This window comes from Meleagris gallopavo, chromosome 4 (assembly GCF_905368555.1).
Source record: "Meleagris gallopavo chromosome 4, MGAL_WU_HG_1.1, whole genome shotgun sequence".
In the NCBI taxonomy this organism is placed as follows: Eukaryota; Metazoa; Chordata; class Aves; order Galliformes; family Phasianidae; genus Meleagris; species Meleagris gallopavo.
Genome location: NC_139407.1, coordinates 53,284,497 through 53,311,881, shown reverse-complemented (window position 1 = coordinate 53,311,881; position 27,385 = coordinate 53,284,497). Strand labels below are relative to the sequence as shown.

Here is a 27,385-nt window from a genome sequence, read left to right as displayed (position 1 = left end):
AACATTTTAATAGAGCTGACACAGCACAAAGAACTTCATGCGTAGCAGAAGTCAAACACAACCAATCTAGAAACCTCCAAAATCCTTCTACTTGTATCTGAGACATGTGCTCCTTTGGAACCTTTCTGCCACAAGAGATGCGCCCAAGCAGCAGCTTTTGGAAAGAATGGATCAGTAGAAACACTACATGCTTGTCCTGAATTTAGTGTGATCCTACTTGGGATGTCTAGAGACAGAATATGCACACACCTACTTTCCTGTAATGTTTGTACAAGACTAACTGCCCACCTCAACCAGCAAAAGACCAAATAATGTGTAAGATGGCAGCCCTATTTTTGAAGCTCTTTAAGACAGAGTAATATGAGAGGCAACACCCTGGTGAAACAGCTCTATTCCCTCTGTTCATCATGTTAGGTTAAAGAAATAAAAGCAGTTATAATTCTGCTACAGCAGCTCAGGCAGGATCTAAAGGCAAATTAAGTTTCACCATCCACATTAAGAAAGCAATTCAGCTCCTGAACTGGATCAGCTTTTATTTCAATCTCAAGTCTCCTGTTTAGCAGCAGATAGAATTATCAAAACACTCTTTATTTGTTTGTGAACTTGACTTTAGGACCCCAAAAGGAGTAATGTAAGCTTGGTCCAGTTATAGTGAAACTGGTCCAAAACACTGGAGCTGGTCCATCAAGATAAATCTACTATTGGTAATTTGATACGACAGCTGCTTGATGAGTAACTGTGACAGAGCAAATGCCCTTTTAACTAGAATTTTTAAATGGCATTATTAAACCACTAAAATGTCGTTACGTTGGAGGGGAAAAAGTATAATACATGAAAAACTATTATTGCAGAGCACATACAGCACAATTTTTCAAGCACTGGTTTCAAAATTAAAGCCATTTGAACAAAGGTTCTCTCTGAGGAAAGTCACTTTGTAACCAATTCAAGCCTTTAAATAGCTATTGTTTAAAAAAATTGTCATTTACATCGATTATTTTTCCTTCAGATTCCAAATCCTGCCAAGCCAGGTTGATTAAAATGTTGCATTTTAAAAAATGAGGCAATCTAATTACGCTTTATAAAAAGTGAAAACAGCAACTCAATTTTTAAAGCATCATGAACAAAAGGCTATAGCCCATCTCTCACTCACATATGGATTCGTATAATGATTCTTCAATTAGAATTATTATCTATACAGCAGCTGAAGACTGAGAACTGCTGATACACTGCAGATGAGAACATTTGGTAGTCTCTGGGCTCCAGCCTTTCTTAAAATATGATGATCGCACAATATAGATCGCTCGGTTTATATGTGTATTAAGCTGCAATGCCAGCATTTACATTTGCAACATTACAGTTTTGCTTTCTTAGGCTCAAGAGAATTTGCTGCATCTGGTAGCTTTTATTTGCTTTGTATCTGAGGCAATCGTTACGAATGAAGCGTGAATAGGCAATATTATTGCTCAAATAGTCCTTAGTTTTGTTCATTATCTCAGATACTACAAAAGTAAACTAAGAGCGGGTCTGTAAGATGGGTCATTCCGTGTCAGTTTGCTTGCACTGTATTATTCCAGTGCTATTTTTATAAGACAAGTCCATCTGCTCCTTCATTTATTTCACCTATGTAGATCCAGACAGCATAAGATGTAACATCAGAGGGAAAGAAAAGCATCTCACAGAACAATTACAGGCACCTTAGGAGGCACAAGTCACTTCAGTGACTCAAACTGCAGCAGTGTGAGGGGTTCCTGCCCACCCACACATCCTGGTACAAAAGGTTATGATCTTCAGAGGCAGGTATCAGCATCTACGTTTTCTGAAGAAGTGCAACAGGAAACGTGCTTGCTTCACAGGCACAGTTTTTCATACCCTCAATGCTCACTTTAACACACCTCAGTTCCAGCAGTTGTTCCAACACTGTATGAATTGTGGCAGCAGCCAAGCAGACGGATGGTTCTGCTGCCCCTGCTACAGGGCAGTAACTTCTGGCAGAGCAACAAACCAGTAGTAAGAACAGTAACCTCTACATTTCTGGACATTAAATTCTTCTGGAAAATTTCACGTGCTTGCTTCTTGTTTCACCACTGTGAAATGCTGTGACCTAAAATGAGACAGGAAGGAAGCTTCACAAATAGCAGCTGAGATGCAGCCTTAGTAACTGGGCATCTGTTGATAGTGTTTTATTAAGGATTCCTGCTATATAACCCCAAGTGTTATCTAAACCCATGCTGTCTTCCTAAATGTCTCAATAGCACTGTGGATGCTGGAGATGACAGGCTGCCTCTGGCAGATCCCTGAGGTTCGTAGAACCCTTCGGTGTCACATGCATATATAGAGGCCAGGAAAAAGGATGCACAATTAATTTTTTGAGCCAAGGAACTTCTTACTTCATTGTGCAATCTCAGAAAGACCTTCACAGAAAGCAAATATCTCTAAGGCATTTGTTTTACTCTTCATATTTAGACAAAGTTACGCTAAAGTTATTGCCATCTTTCAGCAGTGCTGCTGTTAGTGGCTGAGACCTGCCACAGACATGAAATCTTCCCATATCTATTATATAAAGAAAATGAAGACTCAATAGCTGTGTGTTCCAGTATTATTTTATTACCTCATTATAGACATTGGTGAGTAGAGAGTAAGTGGCTTATATTCTTCCTTGAAAAATACAAAGTTTATCTACTGAATCTCCTGTTTTGAGTATGTCATAAATAACCATTTCTTCTCCATTTATTTAAATTTAAATATAACTATGGTGACATTATATTATGCTTCTGTCTCTACAAACTCAGTATGCATTACAGCTTAACATGCTAAAAGGAACAAAGCAAGGAAATAAAACTGTGAACTGGCACAAGAACATACACTAATATTTAGTTCAAGAGATCATACCTCACAGTGGGCACAATTTTCAAAGTATTTCATACTGTTTGGTTTCAGGTAGCATCACTAAGACCTGTGAAAAGCCTTAGTGACACAAATGTAAAAAAAAACCTGTAACTGAAAGTCTTATCTTAAAATGTTTTTCAATTAGAAAAATACAAGGTATAAAAGCACAGCATCAGAATGAAACACTTTAATTCTTTCCCTGGATACTTGTTCAGAGAGATGTGTTGAAATTTTTATGTTTGATTTCAAATGGGAAACATTTTGAAGACAGGAGAAACACTATCTGAGAAAGCAGTTCAATCTAGAGTAGAAGAAAATGAATTATTTGCAGCAGACAATTTATTACCAGAACATAAAAGGTAGAGGTCTTTTCCTCTCAGAAAAGGCAATTGTTGCTTTCTTGTTTTCAGTTTCAGGATACTGCTTATTGTAGCTACTACCACGTACCACCCTAAGCTCTCATAACAATAACTCTAATATTTGTAGTCTGTAATAACCAATTAAATCACTAACTTACGCTCATTCAAGCACAAGACAACAATATCCTGAAACAGGAAGAAAGGCATCACTAAGGCCCTGTGGTTTTCACTGGTTGCTCCAATATGCAGAGTGCAGGGTGAGCTGCTCAGCTCTGTCTCCCAAGGCTGAATGAGAGCTTTACTGACTGGAAAAATTGTGGTATAGCATCATCTCAGATCAAAACAAAACAAAAGTTACATCTAGTTATGGCCACAAGGACTTAGTGGTCAAGTTGCATTACCTTTCTCTTAAGACATGATGGTACAGCAAATAACAACTGTGACTCCTGAGAGCCCTCCCTTCCACAAGCTTTAATGGGCCTGAAGTGTAACTGTAGCAATAACAATGTAGGAGCAGCAGTTCAATTTAGGCTAAAGATACAACGAACTTCACTAAGTGAGACCACCTCGATGGTGATCAGCATACAGTAGTTCCACATATTAACATCACCTCTTGTATCAGTTCATTTGAGCACAGCAGAGGGACAATTCTTTCGAAAGCACTACCTATATCGATAAGGCAATTTGCAGAGGGATCTGAGGATACGTCTCAGATCCCACAAAACAAAGTAACTAGAATGTTTCCTGACATTAAGAACTCATTAACTGCGGTGTCCCAAGGATTACTACATTACAAACAAAGCAAAATGTCTCTGAATGCTAAGCTCACTTTGAACAGTAAATGACATAAAAATCTACATACGGTGTGTTAATTGCATTTAAGAATAATTAACAAAAAATTTTGTAACCTACTATGTTGTCATTCCAGAGATATGGAACCTTTGTTTCAGGAACAGACTCTGAATCTATTGTTTCATTAATGAATTCAAATCAGTAACTGCACACAGACACAGACAACAGTGCCAATGGCAGGAGAAGGTTCAGAAGTGGATGTCTATAACTTTTAAAAACACTGGGCTAAAAATGCCAAAACTGCTGCAGTCATCCCACAAAGCATTCCACCTTTTGAGTGGATCTCTGACCTGACTGCTCTATTCATGAGCAACTATCAAAGAAGAGATGAAACGTATAAAGAAGACAACTCTCACTCCACTCCACAACCTCACATTTTCATCACTGTACTCCCTCAAAATGCCTTTGGGTTGCTGAACTATGCAAATGTTTCCAAGATCTGAGTGCTGACAGGATATTAGGTATCCTAAGTTCTTTGCCACTGAGGGCTGCTTTGCCCTAGGCAGCTCACTCTTACCTAGGCGGTAAGAGTGCCTAAAAAGACCACTATTCCAACTCCACAATTTCTTCATCCAGTTTCAACATTATATTTACTAAGGGTTATCCCCAACATTTCTATATAAATCTTGGGAAATAAAAGAAAAATGGAAAGTAAGCTGAGTAAAAGCAAAACATTTTGAGAACAGTAAAACATTTCTTGTTGGTTGTATACCTAGATCTAAAAAGAAATTCAATCACTGCTACAGAAGATCTTGTTAATCAAAATGTGCTTAAATATTCTGTGACCTGATGAACACCAGCCCAACCAGTCACCCACAGACTGACAGGTCAGCTGAAGGCTTTTATGAATGTAGAGCTTTACTTTGGCATATTAAATATACATTTACATGGTGCAAAATGCTTATGACTGACTTTTCAGTAAGAGAGAATAGAAGAAAATCACCTATTTCCTTTAAACCTAAATTTCACCCCCAAAATTTTTGGTGGTGTTTTTTTTTCAGATCAGGACCAACTTTTCTGCACTTCAGATTCACAGTGCTAGTCCAGTACAAACCTGACATACTTCAAACAAAAGTGCATCTTCCTGTGTTACTATGTCTGTACCTTCTGGTCTTCAAGTTGTTCTGTGCCTGTGTTAGATGTACATATTTCATTCAAACTTTTTTCTTTCCCTCTTCTAGAAGCCTTCAAACACTTGTCCAGTCTTTTTAGGAAGATGTCTACGTCTTGCTTTTTAATTCCAATAGCTGATGCAGCATTGAGGTAAGCACAGGAGTAGTCATTTGTATGTGACATAAAGCCTTTGAAAGTGTAGTTATTCACTGTTTGCACAGACCCACGAGGAACAACCCTGAAATAAACAGAATTGTGATTCGGTTACAAGATGCCTTAAATATTTTTATGTGATACACTACAATACACATATTTACACAAATTTCCATGCAGTGTAATATCTGCTAAACAAATTCCTGTAGGTGGGCTTGGAATGGGGATTCTCCAAGTTAGTGCTTAAGTACTGCAATGACTGACAGTAGTTAGCAGATCCTCAATTAGATAAAGTCTGTGGGCACAGGTGAATATTCGTTCCCCTCCTCGGTCAAACTTTCACCTTTGCTACTGGCATTTATGAGCTCCTCAGCATGACATGAAAGACATCTGCAGCCAACTTTTCTATTCCATAACAAGACCTAACTATCAGACATGCTGTCTCTCCTCAGACAGCCTCGTGACCCCAAGCTCTCTACAGTCACCGTGCTGGGAACAGGCTTAGGGCACACATCTGCTCAGCATCGTGTTCTGCAGCCCAAAGCTTCTGGGTTCAAGTGCTTCACAGGGCTCAGCCTTCCAAGTAGCTGGAACTACATGTGCACCACTGTGTATCATCATTTCATGACATTATGTATTTTCCCAAACCAGGTCCCTAATCTTTACTGCCTTCTGCCTCCTCTTTCAGTCTACTTCCTCAAATCAGGATCCCAATTTCCTCACATGCATACCTTGGTGCCACAGCTCCCCTTTCCCTCATCCTATGACGGTAATCTTATCTTTATTCCCTTCTCAAATGGATGCTGTTCAGCACTGCTTTTACCTCTTCCACATAGGAAGAACCACTACCTACGACATCCTGTTTCTCAGCACTTTGGGTACACATTCATTCCCTGATAAACCACAACCTTAAACTACCTCTTTCTTTCGTAAAGGATCAACTCACCTTATGGCTACAGTTACAGCTTACACAAGCAATTAACATCAATCAACTGATAAGAATTTGTTATCCTTGCAGAGACAATCCCTACAGTTCATGTAAGAAACTGTATTCAGACAAATACCAGTATAATTGCCATACCCTTTCTGTGCCCAAGTGCTCAAATCTCACGTTATGGCAAAGCCTGTGTATGAACAATGCAGGGAGCTGCTATTGCCACCACTGCCATGTAATTCAAGGCTAATGTTTAAAATCTGTTGAAATGTCATGTTGAACAGTATATGTACTGCAAAAGAATTGCATGCATATAAAAGGAAAAATCTGAAACTTTGAATCAAAGAGTTGGAGAGCCTTAAGTTTTCAAATATGGAACCTCAGCCAGTGATGACTCAAACTGCAAAACATGCCAAGGTTGGGAAAGGTGAATTAAAAAGAGCATCTAACTACAGAACATACAGATTTACTGCCATTTCTCTGTGCAGGAAGTGGAACAATCCAAGCTAATGAAGCATACCTTCCGATGTGGAAACAATCGGCACTGATACAGAAAATCACATTAAGTCTACGGCAGAAGCTAGCATGGAAGCAGTAATATTCATATTAAGGAATTCTCCCAAAACAAATTTTAAATCATTCTCTTCTTCTAAAAGCTTTAAGCCAAAATCATTATGAATGATTTGGTTTATGTTTCCACGTATCAGCATCACTAAGAATAAATTCAGCTCAGACTGGCTCAAGTTGTAGAATTTTTCTTTTAAATATAGCTAGTTCCAGAAAGTAGGATTTTCTTCCATACGACAGAAAGCTAAGCAGAGTATTAAAAGCTTATTCCCCTGACATCCAGCGCAACCGTATTTGTGCTGCAATAAACAAAACAAAAATCTTCCCTAAGCAGCTTACAACCTAACTGTAAGATCAGACAACAGCTGGAAACTAAATGAAACCAAGGGGTTCTAGGAAATAATGACACTAAATTAAATGGGGATAGATTATGTATTTAGTACACCAAAGCTAAAAGAGAAGGCCTTGTTGCTAACTCAGGCAGGTAGACACATTATTAGTAGATAATACTGAGGAAGAAAGGTATAATGCTTTTGGACTTGTAATTGCCAGACTGTAGTCTGTAATCATGAGACAACTGGTAGAAAGTAAATATTGTATTATATATTTTATGAAATCCTAATACAACTCCCCAGAATTTTCAAATTCATAGCATTCTCACCTCGCTCCTGAAACTTGTCTTGTAAAAAGCATAGATCCAAGCTGGGTAACAGCAGCATCATTATTTTCATCTAGATTCTTCAGTGACATGGCTGAAGTAACAAAAGGTCAGATTAAAACTACTATGAAGCTTTGGAAAAAAAAAAAAAAAGAGAGAGAGAGAAAAAGCATCACAGTGGATAAGGTGTCTTCCAACAATAAAAACCTGTCCAAGGATTTGTGCTCAGATACAAAAGAAAAATAAGCATAAATATTACATTTCAGCATTTCCAGTTTTCCACAGACTGGCATGGATTACTTCTTTGGTTGGGCTGCATGTAAGGCAGAGATCCTGCACAAGGGTGTAACATTACTTCAGTGTTCAGCAGAATTTTTGGTTAGAACAAATATCCTGAGTAGGAATCCCATAATCTCTTTTACAACAATATAAGACGATATGTAAAGTAATTATATCCTAATTTATTTTAAAACCTATTTATTTATAAAGTAACATGCTGACATCTTCTGCCTGCCTTGACTACAATAATTGATTATGTTGCACAGAAGCAATTTTGTAAAAAGGGCCTGAGTCACAACCTACTACTCTGTTTTTATAGCAGGTTACCTTATTGGGTTCAATGGTTTCATCTTGGCTTTATAATAATTTAATGGAGTGCAGTGTGCAATGCCTAATGTATAGCAAATGTATGTATAAGTGCATTATGAATGCATACCATATTAGAATTTCTTTTTAAAGATTTAAAACTCCATAATTACCTAAGGATATGGGATTATGTGGTGTATCCAGCAGTCTCTCATTGTGGATATCTGCCAACTTCTTCAACTCACTTGAAAGATAGGAAAACATTTCCTGGAAGAAAAAAAAAAAAAAAGGACACAATATTTTTGTTATTGGCTATCAAACAAAGAAAATACTACCTACTTAAACTTTTAAGTCTCTATTACATCCTTTATAAGTGCACCAAATAAGTCGGACAGATACTTCTCTGAAATCCATCTATAAAGGAACAGTTCCATTTCCTTAACCTTGTTTTTCCCCTCAGGATGGTGGAGAGCTCTCAATCTGATCTAATATATGTGCTTGGGAGGTCAGCCATTCTCTCTGTGGAACTGAAACCCAGAGGAGTAAAATCTTGACGAGATTAGCACCCTACAGCAGGTCCTCCCCCATATTAGTATCCTGTTGAAGGAGTTGACCTTTACCCACTCCTGCAAGAGCTTTCCCTCACTCCAGTCCCATGAGCCAGCGAACGAACCACGCAAATGGCCAATTGCTTCCTGTATTATTTTCTATTAATACGTTTCAGACTGAAACAATCACTTTTTGTTACCACTTATACAATCACAGCTACCATTGGTTTATAGCCCTCTCTTTCTGTACAAGAAAGGTAGTATGTTTTTTCTTTAGAGAGAAAGCTATGAGTACATATGACTGCATTTTGTTTCATACAACATACATTCTACTGCCAGTCCTCTTCCTATCACCCACCTCTCCTGTACAAGCCTCCTAAAATAAGAGATATCTGAATTCCTGATGCCACTTATTTAGATTCCACTCTAATTGTGAAAGTGTTGTGAAATTGGAGTTCATGTATGTTCTGGCTAAGATGCGACTCACACATTAAAGCCTGTTTCTCTTCTTCATCTCCGCTCCATTTCTGTGACAATCTAGGATAGCTGCTCATAGTCCTCCTCAGTTCATTATCTTCCTCATCACGTATCAGCTCAACACACAACACAGTAAAAATAAACACCATTCTCCTTACTGTACTCTTTGGCTGCTTTTCTGCCCTTTTCAATGCTTAGTTTCTCATAAATACTAGCAAAAAGATGCAGATACTGGGTATTCTTTTTTTAAAATACTGAACACCAGCTTTTTCCTCTTTCTGATTGTATTGCTCATCTACTTCAATGTGACTGCCCGTTTCAGCATCCTCATCAATTTCTGGACCTGACAAGTGATTTTTCATTCCTTAAATAGAGTTGTCTCTCCTGTTTGCAAACCAGTATCCTGCTCTGACCCGCACACTCTGACAGGTACAAATTATAGCTTGTGATCAAAACTGTGCTCTTAAACAGAGCCTCCCACAGGTCTTATGAAGCCAAATGAGTTTCGTAGCAGCTAAGTTAGAAGAATGTTACAGCTGTTTAAGCCACTGCAGTGAACCCAGCCTCACTTTATGAGCAAACAAATGACCACCGCTCCTGACCTGTGCTTCCTAATACCACAGGATGAATTCTGCCAGAGAGAAAAAGTAGGATGCTGCTGTACAAACAAATTAGGTTATAGATTCATTATCAACAAGAGCATCCAGCTGCTGTAACACTTGGAACAACAACAAAAGTACGGGAGGCATCTGTGATTCTTTATCAGAACTCAAAATGCGTGAAGAATCATTTGTATTTTGCAGAGGCATTCTGAAATGAAATGATTTAGTGGTTTCAATCCATCAGTTTATTTACAGTTCACTTGTAGAAGCTGAAAAACATTTACTCAAATATTCAAACACATCTCCCTTCCTCCTAGTCCGTCACCGAATATAAACACATTACTCATGTGTTATTTGCTTTCCACAATGAGCATCATTAATATGTTTATCCATTAGATCAGTACTTTCTGTAATCCAATTCATAAATTAATCTGTGCTCCCTCTGCTGGCTATTTACTTCTACAGCTGAAGCAAGATATTACAGAACTATACATTAACTCTGCCTATTGTGGAGGTATTATCTATGAAACTAGTTCTGAGAAAAACTTCTCTTGGAACAGGAAGAAATTCCCAAGTAATTCATTTATGTACATCATGTGTAAGGAACTCTCTCTTGCATCTCTTATAGTACATATTTATTACCTAAGGACTCCGAGTTGTTACAACCAGTTACCCACTGTACAAACATTTTAAATAAAATTACTACGTAGGTTACTATCAGCCTTCACAAACACAGCAATTTGGCAGAACAGGAGAGAATAGAAAGATGGGGAAAAAAAGAATCCAAATGTACATTTTTATGTGTTTGACTGCACAGATTCAAAAACTTATTTTTATGAGCTACTGCATTTTGCATTTTTCCACTGGAAGCCCTCACGTTATTTTATAGATTGTTATAAAATAGATTAATGGCCTTTCAAAAAAAAAAAAAAAAAAAAGAAATATGAAATACGAAATATTCTTATGAGGTCAAATCTATAACCAACCCCTATTACAAAACATTTCTGTTATGTGGACAATTTATAAGCACCCTAAGCAATTATATACAAATAAGTTCTTACAGAATTGCATTTCTGTGACAGCCAATGAAGCTTTCTCGTTTGGAGCTAACTATTATGCTGAAGTTGCACTGAACAACCCAAGCACTACATGTCAATTATGTTTCATTATTTAATTCTCCCTTTCCCCTCAAAAACTTAACAAACAACAAAACTTTACAGCTCCCTTGTGCTCCATACATACTGACAACTCTCTTATGTTGTACCTGAGTCTGATTTGGTCTCATGTTAAGATACTTTGCTGCTGCTGCTGCAGTAGTTGTTCAGGATGGAACTGTCACAGCTCCTCTTCTGCTCTATGTATCAGAGTAGCTGCATCTGATGTGCAACCTGATCAGACACTGGGCACACCATTTCATGCACACAAAAAAAGGCTGCACTGCTGAGCATGGAGCCCCATTATCAGAAGGCTTACTTCCTGAAACGCAGCAGATGAAAACATCAGAGAAACTGCATGTGTACACCTGGAGTACTTACATATACCACATAGCCTCATATATAGATTCTCTTGAATCACAACACCAAGAAGTTTGTTCTAAATTCCTAATACAGTGGGAACTTTTAAAAATGTACGAAATACAAAATCTTTGTAACAACAGTAATGGACAACCATTAACAGCATGAAATTCAGCAAAGGAAAACGCTGGGTTCTGATCTTGGGAGTAACACTGGCCACAAGTACAGACTGGGAAATGAGTGGACAGAGGGTAACTCTGCAGAAAGGGACCTTGGCGGTGCTGGCCAACAGCCAAATGGGCAAACAGCATTTGAGGGTGCATTAAGCACAGCACAGCCAGAAATGTAAAACCAGTATTTTAACAAACTGTAAAAATTAAACAATTTCCTCCCACTAGTTGTGGTTTTAAATATTTTAGACTCAGATTCACACTCTTTAGGGACATAAGAATGACTCCAGTTAATCACTCTCAAAAGGACACAGACAGCTGAATATAGATATAAAAAGCTCCACCACATCTCATTTCAGAAAATCAGAATTATTTTGACCATTAGTTTGTTAAGAAAACACTGCTGACAGATGTAATTGCTGAAAGCAAAATGAAGCTATTACCTTTCCACTAATACCAGTATACTAACTAGTTAATCCGAGTTAACAGGACAGTTATCTACACACTGGAAAACAATTAACAAATATTAAACCTGTCATGGAATGTAGGTTCCCTGCTTTCCATCAATTCTGATGTGATCATTAACTGAAGTCTGCTGCTTATGATACTATGCAGTGCAGTCACTGTAATTGCAATATATATCCTGGACAAAGCAGCACATAATGCAAATAGAGTGTTTTAAGACCTAGCAATACAGAATATGGGACACAACATAAACAGTACTGAGAAAACCAAAGGAGTCAATTCAAAAGCTTAACTTTTACATAATAATGAGTTCTTCAAAAGCAATAGTATTAACAAATTTGAGTATGGACCTGTTGCCATCATCTGCGTTACAAGAAGACCTAGAATCCCTTACTGAAATCAGAAAACCACTTTTGAAAATATGACATATGCATTAAAAAATAATACTGAGAACATAGCACGAGTGAGAAAAACTACTTTCAATCCTTTCCTTGTTATGCTATCACATACAGTCACATTTATCAGACAGTATGTGTGTGTTGCTCCCTTGCTCTTCAGTCCTCAGACTCACTGCACCCATTTTACCCTCTCATATCAGAGCATACAACCTTATACTCCATGAATGCCATCCTCCCAGAAAATATCATTCCATGTACACGTTCCTCTCTCTCTCCTACAATCTCCTTCCTATATTAAACAGTATCCCCGTGCAGAAGAAAAATGGGACAGATGCAGCAGGGGACACAAAGAGAAACTGCCACTGTGCCAGTTCAAACAGTCAACTCAGAAGAAGGTTTTAATCTGCTCACAAGGAGCTGAATCAGCAATGGAATTCACCCAATAAAAAGCTGCGTCCTCTGCATCCCCTACAGCCTCTGCACCCACTGGAACTGACTCAGCTTCCCTGACAGAGCTGCCCAAACATCATGCAGCTACCCAGGCCTGGGGCAGCTGGGCATGTCCAAGCTTTCTGTTAGGGTCTGGGGCGCCTGTGGGAGGTGCTCAAAGAGAAGAACTGCTCAGCATTGGGACAGAGCTCTGAGGGAGGTGGGCTGGCTGAGGAAACTCCTCCCACCTTGAATTGAGGGACTGTGCCACAGAATCACAGAGTGATGAAGTAGGTTGGAAAGGACCTTAAAGAACATCTAGTCCAACCCCTTGCCATAGACAGGGTCACCATCTTGGCTGACTCTGAACTCATACAGGATTTGCTCTTCCAGTTAAGTGCACGAAAGACTACAGGGCCCAGTGGGATTCATCCGAGGGTACTGAAAAAAACTTCCAGATACTATCCTGTTATTTTTCAATGGCTTTGGGAATCTGAGGAAACAGGATGCTGGCAAATATTGTTCCAATTTTCAAGAAGGGCAAGAAAGACGACCCTGGTAATTACAGGCCTGTCAGTCTCACTTCAGTGCCTGGTAAAATTATGGAGAAGATCATAATGGAAGTTACTGAAACAGACGCGAATGACTGTAGCCATTGGTCACAGCCAACACAAGTTCAACAGAGGAAGGTCCTGTTTAACAAATTTAATTTCCTTTTATGACAAGGTTATCCATCCAGTTGACCAAGAAAAGCCATCTGATGTGATCTTTTCGGATTTCAGCAGAAAGTCCTATACTGTCTTTCACAGCATTCTTCTGGACAAAATGTACTTGTCTAGCTGCATGCTGTACATGGCATGATGAGTGAACAACAGACTAATGGGTTGAACTCAAAGGTTTAGAGTAGATGGGGTTAGTGAAGGCTGGAGGCCAATTACTAGTAGGGTACCTCAGAGCCCCATCTATGGGTCAGTTCAATGTTTTTTATAAATGATCTGTGTGCAAGACTCTAATGCACACTAAGTTTACAGACAATACTAAATTAGGAGGAACTGTTCATGTGCCCAAGGGCAGAAAGGTCTTCTGAGAGATCTTGACTGACTAGAGGGATGGGCAATCACCAACCATACAAAATTAGTCAACAGCAAGTGCTCAATTCTGCAGCTGGAATGGGGTAATTCTGGATACATGTACTGTCAGGGAAATAAGAGGCTTGAAAGCAGCCATGCACGTCTGGAAGTTCTGGTTGACGGCAAATTGAATACGATTCAACAGTATATCATGGGGTGCATCAGTCCCGGCACTGACAGCTGGGAAAGGGAAGGGATTGTCCCACTCTGCTCTGCACTGGTGCAGCTTCAACGTCAAGCACTGAGTGCAGGTTTGCACACTGTAATATAACAAAGATGTACAACTATCAAAGAGGGTCCAAAGGAGGGAAACAAAGATGGTGAAGGGTCTAGAGGGCAAGATGTATGAAGAGCAGCTGAGATAATGCAGTTTGTTCAGCCTAAAGGAAACTGACAGGAGGCCTTGTGACATCCTACAGCTTCCTCATGATGAGAGTGGAGGGGCAGTACTAATCTACTCTCTGGTGACAGTGACAGGATCCGAGGGAACAATATATAGCTGTGTCAGGGGAGGGCCAAGTTGGATATTAGGAAAAGGTTACTCATCAGAGGGTGGTGGGCATGGAACTCTTCGTAGCACTGGTGACAGCAGCTGGAATTCAAGGAATATTTGGACAATGCTCTCAGACACAGGGCTTGAATCTGAGGTGGTCCTGTGCAGAGCCAGGAATTGGACCCGACAATCTTTGTGCGTCCCTTCTAAGGGGATTCTATGACCAGTTCTTTCCCTTGGTTGCGTGTGATTCACTTCTTCTCAGTGGTATTCTGGTTTTTCTGGCCTGAACTCAAGTAACCTGAAATAACACTAGTGAATAAGTGTAAAAAGAGAAAGAAATACTGGAAGTTTTTTTATAGCTGACTTTGTCTGAGTAGGTATAACTGAACCGATATAGAAAGGAGTACTCAGTGTCAACCTATAAATAGCTCCTGCTGAGAGCCTAATAGCTCTGCCTCTGCCTTCACAGAGCACAGGCAATAAAGCACCATTATTACATTTTTACAATTCAGGAACAAACACATTTAAGCAAAAAAAGGTTTCTATTTCTACAGCAAATCCAATAAAAGAAAAATATTTATGCCATATATAAGGCCATGTTTATAGAGTATACTCACACTTGAAATAAAACAGACCTGAAATTGTAAAAATGTAATGCTTTATTCACTTTAGAATTTTACTTCCAAGAAAATGATACGATTTAAAATATTATACAGCTATTCATTAAGACAGTTTACTTATTACTTACAAATAACTTATTATTCATAACGTGGCAATATTTATACTGCTCATTACATATCTGATGCAAGTGTAAGTCTGACATCAAAAATCGGTTTTGCAAAAACATGATAAATTCACTTGAAATTTTTCTGGAGATGAGAAGAGGAGGAGAAAAATACATAAATTTGCCACTCCTATGGGATCTCAATTCCAGTACAGAATTTCTGCATGCCAGTACAAGGAACTAGAAACAAGTCATGGCACACCGCATTATCATCCTGCTCAGATATCAGAAGCAGCAGCAAGCCGCCAGCAGGAGACAAATGAAACATATTTCCTAAATAAATTTATCTATGTAACAAATCACGCATGATTTAAAACTATTAACTTACAGTACTTAATCCACAACATTTCCTTACCTAAAACATTCTATAAAAAGAATTCTCTCTGTTAAAGCTTACAGATAGCAAAAGCAAGCCTTTTAGTCCAGAACTGAAGATGACTCAAGATGCACAGGTTCCAATTTTAGAACACTTAATATTTTGAAAACTCAGTTATATCCAACACAGAACATGCATGGGAGAGGCAGAGAAGAAACCTAGCTCTGTATCTAGATGGATGCCCTAAATGACAATGTTTTAATCTTTTTGTGGCCAAGAACACAGAATCAGAAGCTGTGATTTTCTTGAGAATATGGCACACAGCATTTAACACTACCATAGCACAATAGCATAATATGGCCAAATGAAGATGAGCAAAGACCCCTGAGATGAGCACTGTGATCATCATTACACAGCACAGCACTTCTCAGATTGTACTGGACAAAATTCTATTGCATCAGTCATACTCTTGAACAATAAATATGAATACTGTATGAGATAGTTAAACTGACATAAAATCCCTCATTTGAAATACAAGAAGGAAATCAAACTTATGCACAAACATTATTTGCTCAAGCAGTAATTGTATCATATTGCCTTTCCACATTAAGAGCTGTAAACTCCAAAGAAATTTAACGGTTTTCAAGACAGAAACAGGATTTACCACATGAAGCAGTTTTGCAACAACACTAAGAGCTGAATTCGAGAAATGCTACTTCCCAAAAAGCTTACCTTTCTCTCTTTCAGTAACTGTTTGTAGCCACTGGCACCTAGAGACAGAAGTGTAATGAGGACATCTAAGGAAGGAGATGCAGAAGCTCTTCCTGAAAAAGCAAAGCAAAACAAAACAAGAAGTACAGATTAAGTTTCTGAAACGACAAAAACAAACAAAAATTATATGAAAGAAAGTTGATAATCAAATTTTCTACACTTATTTTGTATGGGCGAAATCAATTTGTGAGCTACTTACCTGGATACATTTTGCTGATCTCCTGAATGAAGGACTCATTGAAGCCAGCAATGATAGCACCACCTACTGGAACCATAAAATTTTTGTCCAAGCTCTGAACAAAAGCATCTATTCTGCCTACTCGAGCACCCTTTATCAAAAGGAATAAAAAAATCCACAGCACATATTAGGAAAAAACACGGGAAAGCAGCATAATTACTCATAATCCAGCAATAAAACAAATGTAATTCCTAAAACTCTCTCAGATATTTTATTTGTGATGAAGAATTTTAAATCACAGCATTACCTTTGCTTAGCATTGCTTACCATCTTTTTGCTGTTTGCAAACACATTATCTTCAGCAACCTTCACTTGCTATGATTTAAAATACTGTTTTTAGTTCCTGCATGTCTTCAAAAGTGTAGCTCATTTGCAGCAACTATCAAAAAAATTCTCTTGGAATTGAATGGGAATTACAAAGTTAACACTGTACAATTCAAAATGTGTCACAGATTCTGGCAGTAAAAGGCTACAGGTTAATGCCTCATCAGAAAACAAGAATATCTTTTTCGACATATAATCTGCATCAAAACAAACGAACTGTGACAGCGTTCCTTCACAATGCTGCCTGCAAAATTAAGATCCAGGTAACTTCCTCAAAGACTTTCCCTCTTCCTGGAAAACAAAATACCCTAATATTTAGGCAATGAGATATTCTTAAAGGAAGAAAAAAAAAAAAGGTAGATTCTGCAGTGCAACTTCAGTTTTAGGAATACAGTATCAATGAACAGTGCAATTAAGCAGCATGCATCATAACAGAAGCTGGAAAGTATATTAATGATCATATATATTAAAGAGTTCAAGTACACACATAAGTACTTTGTATTAAAATCAAGAAACAGAAGCAGAGCTAACATCTATGGCAAAAAGAGTGAAAAAGGCAGATAAAACTAAAACACAGTTATTTCTGTGTTCTAGTATGTTAGTGCATGGGGAACAGGCACACATTTGATTTCATTAGTAACTACTTCCACACGGACTGTACATTTTCTGTCAGAGGAAATAAATTCTTGTAAATAAATGACAGCTCAAATGTGTACATTCCCAGAATCAAAAAAAGAGAAAACAAAACCCAAACCACCCACCAAGAAGCTAGGGAAAAAACACAGACACAGAAACACGAGCAGTTCTCTTTGTGGCTTTGCAGTCTGAGAAAATCATCATCAGATATGACATCATATGCAGCAAAACTCAGCAATCCCACAGCTTCCTTCATGTTAGAATTTCACTACAATTAAGCAAGTTAAATGCAGTAAACATGTATCATCACAGATCAAACATACACAGTGTTCTATTTCACACACCATTGCAACTTCTTGTCAAATTCCTTCAGTCTCTCAAGATAAATTTAGAAATGCTAACAAGATCCAGCTGGTCTTCGCTCATTTAATAACAGTGTCGTCTTAATCAGAAAAAAAATTATCGGCATATACATAACAGCTCAGGATTCCCTGGATGCTGTTAAAATACATAGGCAACAGGGAGAACAGAGAAATATCAAAAAACATTGCATGAATTTGCAATGAGCAAAAAATGCAGGCATTGTATGCTTGGTGGCTGATCTTAGCTACTAAACAATTTGCTTTGCAAAAACAGCAAGAAGAAATTGAACTTGTTTTGAATACAATATTGAATTCAACAGTTTTTTCAGGTGTTCTGTGTGCCAACAGTACTGACAAGTAACAGCACTTACACAGTGCTGCTGTACCACCTTGTGCCTTCAAGATTGTGCCAATCGAACATTTGATTTTGAGAATTTAGAAATTGAAGAAAATTTGAAAATCAGTAACTCATTCTGTTGAAGCCTTAATTCCTATTCAAGTAAAACCAACTATTTAATGATTGTAGGTCATTACGTTAATAACTTTATGAAGTATTTTAAGAAAGATTAATAAGGATATTTTTCCATTGTAAAAGACACGGGAACATAAACGAAGCCTAAACAAACTTGATTCCACAAAAAGCCAATAATAGAAAGAACAAACATTTTAAGTATTACTTCCTTCTGCTCCATATTCTCAGGAAGTAGTCCAACCATTGGATATATGTGGGATTAATTTCCAAGCTATGACACATGATAAAACTTGCTAGCATTGTCTATGATTAGAGGTCTTCTCATGCTTGTTAAGAATATATATATATATATATTTGAAATGCACAGTTCCTACCTGCTGGATAAGATGCATACATTTTGAAGACTGAACTCCATATGCATTGTTGACAATATGGGGAATGTCATAATTAGCACAAATTATAGCCAATTCCTCCAGCCTATGAGCATAAAATTGTAATTTAGAGAAATACTAATCACTGTAATCCAAGTTATCAATCAGACCATTAAAAGACTGAAAGGTCTACAAGAAGGTCAGAATGAGAAAATAAACTTTCTTGTTTACTGCCTCTTGGCAGCAGTAATCACATTTAGCAACAAAGGCTACGAAGAAAATTCTGTTAACTTTTGTACGTGTTACAAATGGTTGAACTAGGCTGAGATTTTTCATGCTTCGCTGAAAGTTTTGTCTAGAACCCAGTACACAGATCTCAAATCATCATTTCGGATATTTTCCTACTTTAGTGATAACTAACAGTATTGCAGCTATTCATACATTTTCCTTTTCTTTTAGCATTCAGCCTGAAAACAGTTTGATGGAAGTTTCAAGATGTGTTTGAGGAACTGAGAACTTCACAAAAGAGGAAGCCTTTACAGGTTTCTACCCTTTTTTCCCCTCAGAACCAGTACTTCAGCCCGTTGGCTGAGATCTCACTTGCATACTTCAGCTCAACTGAGCAACAGAAAAAAAATTCTTCAAAAGGGATGGATACCCTTAAAATGATACCCTTGAATGGGTAGCCTTAAAATGACTGGATGGGGAGATCAAAACATTAAAACTTCATTTAACTGTTTACTCAGGAAAAAAAAAAGGAAAGTTTTCATCTGCCTTTAGAAATTCCTGGAATTACAGAAAGGCCAATTTGGATTATTTCTCAGTGAAACTAGGATTTAATTGAATGCAAAGGTCATTTCCATTGAGGGACTTCAGCTTTTTAAGCACACATGTGGTTAATAACCTTTCCAAAGCACTCCAATCAAGCTCTTATTTTTTTAATACCTTGATTTCTAACAAACTTGTGAATATCTTTAAAAAGAAAATCTATTTCAAAAATAAAGTAATACTTAATAATTTGAAGTGATTATAAAGATTATTTTTAAAAAAGCACCAGAAAAATCCAATGCTTCAATGCATTTTTCCCCTGTCTATTTTTGTGCAGCCTCTCACTGTAATTTACTGACATCCATATAAAATGTGACAAGAGTAGGAAAACATTTCCCAAGAGGTGACATTCTTTTGTATTCTATTTCTATTATATTGTCTTGTGTTCTTTTGTAATGCAAAACTCAGCTACAAACCTCAGATTGAATTTTCTGAACCTCAATCCCTAGGAAAACAACAACATCACAGTATTGTTCCTAAAGAAAATTACAAGTATGCAAAGCACAAGTTTGGCTAGGTAACACTCGCACTACAATGCACGCATTCATCTTCGACAGTCAAGATATTCAGCAGGAAATGCATGTCCAGTAATTTTTCCCATTTACCAACATTCTGAATCCTGAGTTAACAGGAAACATTACACCAGGCAAAGTTTTTGCCTTTTGATTTGCTGGTCTTGCTCACTCAGACTCATTCCTCACCTTCCAACAAGACTCAAATAAAACAGTTCCCACTCTTACATGTTGTTTTTTTTTTTCCAAGTGCAGGTAGAGAAATTCCCAATCTAGAAACAGAGGGTTCATTACTCTGTATGGCTGATCATCTTTCTCACCTGCTGAGTCCCAGAGAAGCAATATGCTGGCTGCTACAGATCCGGAAAACAGAAAAAGCACTTTTTCTACAAATATTTCATTGAATAATTAGATCCACGCTACAATAAAGGATGGGAGTGCTACAGGTTGAAAATATGTGATTCTGCATGGGAAGCAAACAATAAAGCACACCGCTTGTATGCTTCTAAAGCTTAAACTAAACTATTAAGAGCAGCTAGTCATATCAGAAAAATAAAGGATAAAAGCAAGTTTGGTTACTACTCAAGTTCCCAAAAGTCACAAATAGCATAAATGGCAAAATATTTCTCTATGTCCTTTCTTTCTCTCCTGCCTGTGAAAGTTTATAAAAAACAACAACTTTGGTCTTTCTTCTAATACTAATGAAAGTGACGAAGTGGAGAATTTGATTAAGTTCATTAATTAACCAAAAAGTCACCTTTTGCCTTCGGTTCCCTTTTAAATACAGTGCTTCTAGAGACAGCTTGTAGCAACAGGCAGAAGACAGAAAACTGAAATCTACTCTAATATGTAGTACATTATATCAATAAAGTCTCATAATGCTTCAAAGGAGCTATAGGTCTTACCCTAATCATTCAACAATCCTAACTCACTTAAAATTTTAAAACATCACCATCACAACTAAACAAAGCCTTAACAACGTAAATTGTTTAAAAGCAGACATATAAAAATGGTATCCTCCAGAAATGCTTTATTCTCCTTCCTCTAGGAAGATGGATGTTATGGCCTTCAGTAGTTGACAGTATCCTTTAAATAGAAAGTGGATTCAAATTCTCTTATATCTGTGGTATATCATAACACAGTGCCACTACCTAATATTTCATCTCTTAGTTGCAGAGAACAAAACAATTGCATGTCAAAAAGAGGAGGCAGATAAGGAAAAGGTTCATTTACCAAAGCTATAAAATAGACCATTCAATTTTGATAGCTTTGATTTAAGCTAGCCAATAAATTTGGAACTCAGCTTCAAACAACATTCTGACAGAATTATTTGCTTTTAACTTCCCTCTAGCAACTAGGCTAAATCTATGATAAATACTGTTTTTCAAATATTTTAGAACTAATTTATGTGTAGAATATTTAAGACATTATTTCTATTTCTCATCTCCTAACTGCAGTGCTCATCTCTGCTTCAGAAAGTGCTTGAACTGACACATTTGCAGCAACTACAGAAGTTATGTACACGGACACATAATAGGAAGAAAGAAAGCAAGGTAGTTTAGGTTTCTTTTAATGGTGATTTAACAGCTGGAAATTTTAAGTTGTAGCATCAGACAATCAGGCTATAAATGTAAATGTTCAAACCCAGATACATGACAGTAGAGCAAATCTTATGTTATACTCTCACAGCACTGCCCTGCATGCTTCCAAGGGTTTCCCTACATTAGTACATCTCTAGTAATGCTACGGACATCAGCATAATGCAGGAAAGAGCAACTCAAGCAATGATTTTAAATGTTGGTGATAGGTTATTTTTCTTAGCAGTTGTATTAGCCTAAAAAAATTCATCATTGGCTAGAAGAAAAGAGTAGAAAAGGGAAGATAATATTTAACATCTGGCATTAGCTGCGGAACACTTTCTGGACCACATTTCTATGAGATTCTACTCTTACTACTTCCACAAAATCCCACAAGAAACTTCTGTCAAAGTAGCATTAATTTCAGCCAAAGTGATCATTATTAACTTCATTCATAAGAGAGAAAGAAGACCTTCTCTATTTTTCTCATTTTCCTAATACATTTTTTGGAAACATTTGGAGCATTGTTTCACAACATGCCATCACCCTTAAACACAGGGATTGAAGCATCTTCACTAGATGCACTTCACTTATTGGCAGTAACTGAGCATTCAAAACATGGTTTTTTCACTGACAACAAATAACGTACTTCTTATGAAGTCTACTTACCTATCAGGTACCCTTGGAGCAAAGCAAGATGTTGTAGAATGCACACAAAGAATATTCTCAGCACCAAGAGTCTTGACTTTAGCCTCCACTGCTTCAATATCTGTCCGTAGCTCGTCGCCTTCTAACACATTCTCTATCACCACAGGCTCAAAACCTAACCAACAAAAACAAGATCCAAATGTACGTCAACAAATCTCCAACTAATTGCAGGCTTTTCATTTCTACCATAAACACCAAAAACGTACAATTTCTCTTATAACAGCTAATTTCAGACTTAGTTTAATAATATACACACATTAGCACAGAATTGCCTCTGCTTAGATGTTTTTATCCAATGAATCTTTTATACCAAAAACCAGAATCATACTATGGCTTGGTTTGGAAGGGAACTCAAAGATCACCTGGTTCCAACACTCCTACTGCAGGCAGAGTTGTCAACCACTAAATCAGAGGGCGCTAGATCAGCTTGCCCAGGGCCCCATCCAACCTGGCCTTGAAATGAAATGTTTCCTAGGAACTAGGATGAGAATCTATGCCACCACTTGCTCAGGTACGATCATTTTTCAGCTCATGCACATTTCCTTTACTTGCCATTTCCTTGATTCCATGGGTCTATCTGCAGGAGGGGAAGCTTTGGAGCAGTGATGGACTTCTATCCTTTTGTTTACTTACAGTCTGGTAGACAGGGAATTTCTTTTGAGAAGGAAATAAGGTATGAACTAAGAAAGGCACCAAACTTATTTCCTGACTGAGCATTGACATACCAAGATTAAAAACAAACGGGGCAGCTAACACTTGCCACGTTCCAAAGTAAAACACCATGGCAGTCAGCTTGTCACCTTCTGATCCCAATTTCAAATACACTTTTTATTTTTTGAATAAATTTTAGAAGGGATTTGAACCACAAACCAAAGATTGACATCATTCTCAGGAAAGCAAATTAGGCATCTAACTGAAAAATGAACTCTAATTTTCTTAGTATTGTGCTCTTTGCTAAGAAACCACAATACTACATACATCTCCCTACTTCAGCATACTCCCACATTCTCTAAGGCAATAGGAAAACACGTCTGATTTTGTGTTAGAAATCAGATGTGTAGAGATAAAGCACTTACAACTACTATACACATTAAACCTTTTCTGGATATGATTCCAAGTATATAAATTCACTCTGAAAGGTAAAGTGTTGTATCTGTTAGAAAAGCACACCATGTAACCAGTCATCTCCCTGTTACCTGCAGTTATCATAGATTTAAAGCAAGATTTCTGGTCTATACGTGGCCAAATGATGTATTTTGCCTTTGGTCTCTTGTGCCGCAATGTTAAAAAACACAGAGTTAGGCTCATGCCAGTTGCCATAGGAACCACAAAGCAATGGGTCACCGTCCGGACACCTGCACATGAAAAAGTCAGTCAGAAATTAACATGAAGAACACATGACATTTTGTCAAAAAAGAGAGATTTTCAGATGTACACCTACCAGCCTGCTTTATAATATCCAGGACAACTGAATTAGTAAGCTTGTTCAAAAGGCTAGACCCTGCAGCTTTAGGCTGGACTGCAGAAATATCTCCTGATCTTCCAATTCCATGGATCAACCTGAACGAAAAAAGTCGAAAACACACATCAAGACTTGTCATGCTGAATTCAGTTTGATAAACAATTGTGGAAGATATTGTATCCAATGCACTCTCATGAACTCCATTGCAACCAACTACGTACGTTGGGATGAAACTGTTGTTTTTTTTTTCTTCTTTTGAACAATAGACAAACAATATTCCATAAAGGAAATTAAAAACTTCAAGAAGACCCAGTACAGCAACAGCTTGAGCACCTGCTAGACTTACTTTTAAGTGTATCCCAGCAACGTTTCGATGCCTATTGAATTAGCATTATAAATGCAGGTATGTCCAGACATGTAAATCCAGAGAACAAAAGTCAGTTGCCTACAGCGGAGCATAGTGTAGAACACTGCTTCAGAAACACCTCCTGCTACCTTTCCCACTTCCAAAGCTACTAGGCAAACCATTTCAGCAATCAGTGCATGGATGAGAGCTTCCAAACTTTTCCTTGTTCTTGCTGACTCCCAGGTGAAGGTGAGATGCCAGGTGACAGAGCTGCTGAGATCAACAGCAGCTAAATGACAGCCCAGGCTCACCCTGGCCAGAAGCTGGGCATGCCCTCTCCAGCAACACCAGCAATTATTTGAGCACTCTACCCAGTGCAACTCTCTGCCTTCCACACCTCACAAATCTGCGACTAGAGAGCAGAACAGAAAACAGAAAGTCCAAACTGATGTGTTAGTGGTTTTCTTCATTAATTTTTCATAGTACTTAGGGCTTCTGAAAGGCATTAAGCCTAAGTAGTTCAGTTTTCATATGGTAAAGCTCACTAAAATTCTCATCTCTAATATGCTTTTGTGCTACTATTTCAAGGAGAAATATCCCAAGAAATTTCACTCAGTTTCATTCACAGTGGATGAAACTGCAAAGCCACTCAGCACAGAACACTGTGCAAAAAAGAAAAAAAAAAAGTTTATCTTCATACTGACATTAATGCAGAGCCTCTAGAGTTATAGCTTCCAAAATACCTGTTATAGCCCTTCCAAAGTAAGGGCTTTGAGCCATTAATAGTTCCTTTTGTCTTTATATTCAGCTCACTTCATATAAAATAAATTTTATATAGACTGAGTTTTTACATGCATATCAACTTTTCACATTATAAACATAGCAATGAATATAAAAAAAATACAAATAACCGTTCACTGGAGATTCAGTACTTTACAACCACAATATTCAGTAGTTTTGATTGATACAGTGACAAAAAACTGTACAGTATTAAAAAAGCAAGTAATGCATGGATTATTTTAAAACACAACAAAGACTTCTCCTTGCTTGCAGTCAATTTGGCATCTTAGGCTTATACTAGTTTTACAGGACGTACAACCAGCAAAATACTTTTGTTACATTCAAGACTGCCCAATGAATTATTAATGAAAACTTAATACAGAAAATTGGATCGCTTCAATACTGCATCATTCTTTTTTTTCCTCAAATGCTATCCAGGTCTCAGATAACAATTCACAATTAACATAAGCACTTCAAAATCATCAATAATAAAACAGAATAATTCAAACAGCCAATAAAACTTGTACCTATAGTGCCTTCGGGCAACAAGTCCTGACGCCACTCTGCCTTCCCTCTCTCCCACACCGCAGTTGCCCAGAAAGTTATTGCTGTCCATTATGGCAAGTTCATGAAGGAAGAGTTCAATGGTGCTTTCATCCCATCCATCTTCAGGGCACTTTCCCTTCATATATAGAATACAGAAAGATAATTCATAAACTTGGAAATTAAGAACAAACACATGACTTGTTTGACTGATGCAGCTCTTAGATGCTGAACACCAAAAGAAGTAATGATTTTGCCATATATTCAATGCAATTATGCTGGCATACCTTGTTATTAAGTCAGAGTACTTCTCACTTTCAAGAGTTCAGTAAGGCATACACCAAGCCACTGCAGCACACAGGTGTTGATCACAATGTGTAACACTGTGGATTACGTGATGTATTCTCAACACAGAAGTGTAATACTACCGAAACAGCAGGTAAAACTGGGTGCAGAGAACTGGGATATTACAGAATCCAAAATATTACAAATAGGAACAGTTGCAACACATCTTCACACCTGCGTGTTTTCCTTTGCACTTATTACCCGATATGTCAGGAAGCTGTGGGCAGATCTGTCAGCAACTGCAACAGATGCACTCCTTCGTGCGCTCCGCTCTAACAACCGTGCTCACCTCCACCTACCGCAATGCAGATCCCCAACGGAAAGCCGCGCAAAGCGCACACAGCACCGCTATTGCAACACAGCGGTCAGAGGTCGCTTAACTCGTGACGACAAAAGAAACCCAACCGCAGCGGGGTATGAAGGGCCGCAGCGAGCAGAGCGGCGTGCGGCGGAGATCCCCGCGGGGCAGCGGGCCGCCTCGAGCCGCGGGGACGGAGGAGCCGCCGCCCCGCTCTCCGCGCCTCCCCCCGCGGGGCCCGTTACCTGCTCCAGCAGCGCCCGCAGGAGCAGCTCGTGCCCGCGGCGGCCCTGCGCCCCCTGGCGCACGTAGGCGGCGGTCACCAGCCGCTCACTGGAACCGAAGTTCTCCGCGTTCATGGCCGAGGAGCGGCGAGCGCGCCACGTGCCGCTCTCCGCAGCGCGGAGCCGTGCGGGCGGTGCTGCCGTCCGCTTCCCGCCGCGGCCGTGAAGAGCAGGTGCTGCGCTTGCGCCGCACGGGGTCCCGCCTGCCCGCTCTCACGGAGGCTGCGCGCGGCCTCTGCCTGCCGCTGCTCTGCTCGGGTGACGGGAGTGGCAGGGCTGTGGTGGGCGGCCGCGTAGCGGTGGTACCGAGCCTGCCTGCGGCTCTACTACAGGGACGGCGAGCTGAGCGTGAGCAGGCGCGTGCAGCACGCGGTGCCCCTGTTCCGCTGCTTGGTCCTAACCGCGCCTGGTCAGATTTGGTTCTGAGATCTTATCCGATCTTTCTCTCGCGCGGTTTTAAGGCTGAATAACGTGAAAACAGCACACGGTGGCCGACTCCTTCCGTGGGCGTGGCTGGACTGATGGGATCTGAGGGGTGATTTGGCGGTTAGATCTGTTGGCAAACAGACTGCAGTTAATCCAGTTTTTCACCGTTTTGAACATAAAGGAGCTTTGCAAATTGCTGCGTTTGGGCATCCTATCGCTGCCGCTGGGAAAGGCAGAATCGCTCGGCTCCTTACTTCGGCGCATCACGAGAGGGCGCTCAGGGAGAGCTGAAAGCGCGCTCTGCTGGGCGGGTTCGATTCTCTGCCGTGCGTCCCGTGTTTGGGGGTAGTGCGAGCGGAGAGGGCACAGTATGGGTGAGAGTGAGAGACTAAGGTGGGAAATGGATCAAAAGGTTGAAAGGTTGAGGGAACTGGGCTTGTTTAGCTTGGAGAAAGCTTCGGGGAGACCTCACTATGGCCTTCCAAATACTTGGAGAGAGCATATAAACAGGAGAGGGAACGGCAGTTTACAAGGGTGGAAGTGATAGGACAAGGGGGAATGATTTTAAACTGGGGCAGGGGAGGTTTAGGTTAGATATTAGGAGGAAGTTTTTCACACAGAGAGCGGTGACACATTGGAACAGGTTGCCTAAGGAGGTTGTGGATT

General features: G+C 39.0%; 1 protein-coding gene across 2 annotated transcripts; it reads right to left on the bottom strand.

The window, feature by feature from the left end:
• Positions 1-26,743, bottom strand: SEPSECS (Sep (O-phosphoserine) tRNA:Sec (selenocysteine) tRNA synthase). 2 transcript variants are annotated; one of them, XM_085223362.1, is made up of 12 exons: positions 26,255-26,743; positions 25,351-25,505; positions 23,677-23,795; positions 23,432-23,590; positions 22,197-22,350; positions 18,614-18,716; positions 16,407-16,536; positions 16,169-16,260; positions 8,281-8,374; positions 7,526-7,616; positions 5,202-5,448; positions 1-2,101 (listed from the first exon to the last, which is right to left on the bottom strand). In XM_085223362.1, exons 1-12 carry the CDS (start codon positions 26,366-26,368, stop codon positions 2,039-2,041), a joined length of 1,521 nt encoding a protein of 506 aa, XP_085079488.1. In that variant the 5' UTR covers positions 26,369-26,743; the 3' UTR covers positions 1-2,038. The 2 variants fall into 2 exon arrangements, with proteins under 2 accessions (XP_085079488.1, XP_085079489.1); XM_085223363.1 differs by lacking the exon at positions 1-2,101 and having other exon boundaries at positions 2,583-5,448; positions 26,255-26,739.
• Between the last annotated feature and the right edge of the window lie 642 nt (positions 26,744-27,385).